Source organism: Ammodytes marinus (assembly GCF_949987685.1).
Source record: "Ammodytes marinus genome assembly, chromosome: 23".
NCBI lineage: Eukaryota > Metazoa > Chordata > Actinopteri > Uranoscopiformes > Ammodytidae > Ammodytes > Ammodytes marinus.
The window spans coordinates 19,972,829-19,977,699 of NC_137227.1; the positions used below are offsets into that span (position 1 = coordinate 19,972,829).

General features: G+C 41.9%; 1 protein-coding gene across 1 annotated transcript in view; it reads left to right on the top strand.

Annotated features, from left to right (window-relative positions):
* Positions 1-221: 221 nt before the first annotated feature.
* Positions 222-4,871, top strand: part of LOC307269001 (arfaptin-1-like) — a gene marked incomplete at its 3' end in the record, with an annotated part of 17,891 nt that continues 13,241 nt past the window's right edge. The window contains exons 1-2 of the mRNA XM_080051822.1: positions 222-311; positions 3,673-3,729. Coding sequence (XP_079907948.1) covers positions 3,673-3,729 — 57 coding nt within the window. The 5' untranslated portion in view covers positions 222-311. The remainder of the gene's footprint in view (positions 312-3,672; positions 3,730-4,871) is intronic.

The window sequence follows — 4,871 nt, forward strand, 5'->3', positions numbered from 1 at the left end:
CACCTTATTTTACCCTCCCAGCCATTCTCATAACATCCTGTCTGTTCGCTGTGTATAATAAACTCCCTAAACCCCGCCCCTACGGTATACGCGGTGACACACAATCAAACGCCCCCTTCCTCTGTCTCTCTCTCTCTCTTTGCACTTCCGTGAACATTTTGACTTTTTTCTTTTCGTCAGTTTCTCAACTTTTAACGGGAAAACATTTCGCTCCGGTTCCAGTTTGTGACGGTTTGAAACATGAGGATTTAAACCCGGTTAACGGCTGACGGTTTAACGACGGAAAGAAGCTCGTTTTTCACGCCCTCAAGGTAAAAAACTAAAAGAAAAAAGCGATTTCATGTTTTTTTCTGTCTATTTTTCGCCTTTAACGTGCATGAAACAGCTGGTTTATTTTGATATTAAAGCGGGGTTATCTCGCTTTATTATATATTGAAGAAGGTATATAGAAAAATAGCGTAACACTAGGTTAAAAGGGACATTTTGTCTTCGGGAACGTCACCTTTAAAATAAGCTACTGTCTGTTACTCAGTCTATTTACATTGGTATGCTACAGGGCAACTAGGACAAGTTTTGCAGGTAAATTCACCTTTCAGGGAGACCTACGTACGTTATCTTCTTACTTATGTAAACTTCTATTATTATTATTTTACTACATTTATTTTGTTTACTGTTTTATTTATTCTATGAAAAGTCATACCACAAAAATATAGCAGTGTCTGTCTGTGTGTGTGTGTGTGTGTGTGTGTGTGTGTGTGTGTGTGTGTGTGTGTGTGTGTGTCTGTCTGTGTGTGTGTCTGTGTCTGTGTGTGTGTGTGTCTGTCTGTCTGTCTGTGTGTCTGTCTGTGTCTGTGCATAAGCCTACGATATACAGTATAAAGACACTATAATATACAATGCAGAGGCTGACCCAGATATTACATTGGTGAACACCTCAAAATACTTTTATACTTTATTTGAGTTTTTTCTCATGTTGTTTTCTTCATTTTCATTGCTTTCAACTACATTTATCTGCATTTATTAGATACAATTACAACTTAAAGCTGCAGTGTGTAGAATTTTGGGTTTTATTTCCTAGCAGATTTTGTAGAAAGTAATTATAATATCCATAAGTACATTTAATTTAGTGCATAATAGCTGAAAAAATTGTTTTGAATAATTTTTTCCCCCCCTAGAAAGGGTCTCGTATATGTCCATATTTCTGCATATTTTGGACCAAGGCCTAGTGCCGCCATCTTGAAAGTGTCATAGTTGGAATGTCATCAGGTGCATTGTTTAAAATTTAGAATTGTTCTTGTCCTTGAAGGCCACTGTAGCTTCTGTTATTATTTGAAAGGGTTGGGGTTACCCAGGGAGCGTTGCATTCTAGAACTTTGTAGAACTTTCTTGATGATGTCATATTACACACTGCACCTTTAAGTTTGTTTGTGTTAAAAAAAAACTATGATAATCATAATAGGCTACACCTTAAAAAAGACCCAGATTTCTGAGAGTAAAATATCCGGACTATGATAAAGTACTTGACTAAATTAACCTGGTCCCATTGTCCTGGTGCAGAAGTGGAATGTGTCTTCCTCTTTCTAAGCAGAAGTGATGGTACCTGAATTGTTATTTACTTAAAGTCGCTACGAGGAACTTTTAAATATTTCTGAAACAGTCTAATTTTTTCCTCTGGTGATCATAAATTACATTTAACAGCAAACGAGACCATCAGTGCAAAGAATGCTATTTTTATATAGTTTTTCTTAATGCCTTTGTCATGGGTATATGCTCACCCAGGAACAACAGCTGGCGTAGTAAAAACACTACCGCTTTAGTCCAAAGTGGGGCGCTAGAATTAACACACACTAAAAGTACCTCGGAGCACCTTTAACTAGTATGCAGAAAGTCCATATTTAAAGCTGGGGTATATGATTTCTGATTGGTCAAAGTTAACATGAGCTGTACACTTTGACCAATCAGAGCGAGGCTCCGATTCTCTGTTCTTATTGGCTGGTTGGGACTGTCCATTCACTTTGGCACCGACTTTGTTGGTGTGTAGAGCGTGTCAGGGAGGGACCATAGGGGAGGGACCAAAGAGAACAAGTGGAGCGGTTGAGGTATTTGGATTCGAATCTCTATCCCAACTGCCATTTTCTCCCCAAATCCTCCACCCCAGATTTAACTTGTAAATACAGTTGTCATGGTGATTGTATTTTGAGACACGTCAGAGGTCAAATTTCAGCCTTTGATCATAAACTAGATTATCAGTTGGAACTTTGAACTTACTGTAAAGCTGTAAGGAAATCAATTTATATCATGACTGGAAATAGGTGTGTGTGTGTGTGGGGGGGCAGGGTGTGCTGTGTGTGTGTGTGTGTGTGTGTGTGTGTGGGGGGGGGCTGTGTGTGTGTGTGTGTGTGTGAGTGAGTGAGTGTCTGTCTGTCTGTCTGTCTGTCTGTCTGTCTGTCTGTCTGTCTGTCTGTGTGAGTGAGTGTGTGTGTCTGTTTCCTAAATATAAAAATCTACCTATATAAATGTGTTTGTTATTACTGTTTAAGTTGTAGGACAATCAATCCTTTTACACATCGGTAACATTCCCTCTGTAGTAGGAGATTGATTTGTTTAAGATTACTGTTCTTAATGAAAATATGAAAGAGAGACATAGAGACAGAGAGAGAGAGAGAGAGAGAGAGAGAGAGAGGGAGAGAGGGGGGGGGGGGGGGATGACCTGCAGTAAAGGTCCACGAGTCGGATTTGAACCCGCGACCACTGCAACGAAGGCCGGAGCCAATATGGTACACGCTCTATCCACTACACCACCGGAGCGCCCCCTTTATCAAGTCTTGTTCATGAATTATAAGTTGATAGAATATAGGAACATTAATCTTTATCTTTTATTTATTTAAAAATGTTTTGAATGGCAGTTTGTTGTACTTCTGTGTTCCTGCCACTAGGTGTCACTGTCTAGTCACATTGGCTTTACACACTAACCAACACTTTGCAGTTCAGTTCAAATGAAACTACTAACTACTACAGCGAACTCTTTAACAAAACAGGGTTAGAGGCAAAATGTAAGATAAATATGTAGATATATTAGTAACAAAAAAGCATTGTAATGGGGGCGCCCTTAGCTCAGTTGGTAGGGCGTCCCCCCCCCCATGGGCCCTTAGCTCAGTTGGTAGGGCGTCCCCCCCCCCCCCCCCCCCCCATGGGCCTCGGCCAGCAGCGGACCCGGGTTCGATTCCAGCCCGCGGTCGTTCTCTGCATGTCACTCCTCTCTCTGCCCCATTTCACCTCTGTCTCTACACTGTCAATAAAGCATAAAAAAATTCTTAAAAAAAGCATCGTAATGTGTTCAACTAAATTTCAGTATCTGAGAGGGTTGAGGGTCCAATTCCCACTATGGTCAGCTGATGATACTGAGAATAAACAGCTATTATAATGAATACATACGTAGGTTGAAATAATTGCTTTTTATTACACTCACTCACTCACTCACTCACTCACTCACTCACTCACTCACTCACTCACTCACTCACTCACTCACTCACTCACTCACTCACTCACTCACTCACTCACTCACTCACTCACTCACTCACTCACTCACTCACACACTCACTCACTCACTCACTCACTCACTCACTCACACACACACACACACTAATGCCTTTCTATATTCTATGTTATCAGATGATGGAGGAGGAGCAGAGAGAAGACATGAGCACAGAGGACCAGACCCCTCCCACGGTAAATACTTCTGTTTATATCTTTATAGAAATCAACTTAAAGGTGTGTGTGTCTGTCTGTCTGTCTGTCTGTCTGTCTGTCTGTCTGTCTGTGTTTTCACTCTGTTGTGCAGCCAACTCTTAAAGGTGGAGTCAGTGATTCTGGAGAACGCTTGTTGTCAAAATCACTTTTTTTTTTGGTCAAAATCAGTGAATATCTCCTGATGATCCACGTGTGTGTGTGTGTGTGTGTGTGTGTGTGTGTGCATGTGCGCGTGTGTGTGTGTGTGTGTGTGTGTGTGTGTGTGTGTGTGTGTGTGTGTGTGTGTGTGTGTGTGTGTGTGTGTGTGTGTGCATGTGCGCGTGTGTGTGTGTGTGTGCTGAAAAAATACCCAGTGTTAATACACAGCCTAGGCTCTGTAAACTGGCATGTTGCTACAGCTATAGGTGGGCCCCTAGTTTTACATACCAGTTTACAGAGCCTAGGCAATTTATTAACACTGGACAGATATCCTACACACACACACACACACACACACACACACACACACACACACACACACACACACACACACACACACACACACACACACACACACACACACACACACACACACACACACACACACACACACACACACACACAATGTAAAACCCGAACAATAGAAAAGGGAATCCGCTTTCTGACAGCTGCCACAAAGCTATCAGCTGTCCCCATGACAACATAATTTACGGTGTGTGAGTGAGTGAGACAGTTATTGGTTCCGATAACACACACACACACACACACACACACACATGCGCCCACACACACACACACACACACACACACACACACACACACACACACACACACACACACACTCATGTAAATACTGAACAATAGAAAAAGGAGTGAGTAAGACAGTTATTGTTTGTTTTTTCCGATAACACGGACGCTGTTGTTGTTAATGATTGAATAGTGTGTGTGTGTGTGTGTGTGTGTGTGTGTGTGTGTGTGTGTGTGTGTGTGTGTGTGTGTGTGTGTGTGTGTGTGTGTGTGTGTGTGTGTGTGTGTGTGTGTGTGTGTGTGTGTGTGTGTGTGTGTGTGTGTGTGTGTGTGTGTGTGTGTGTGTGTGTGTGTGTGTGAATAGTGACATCATCAGCAGGTAACCAGGGTGACTC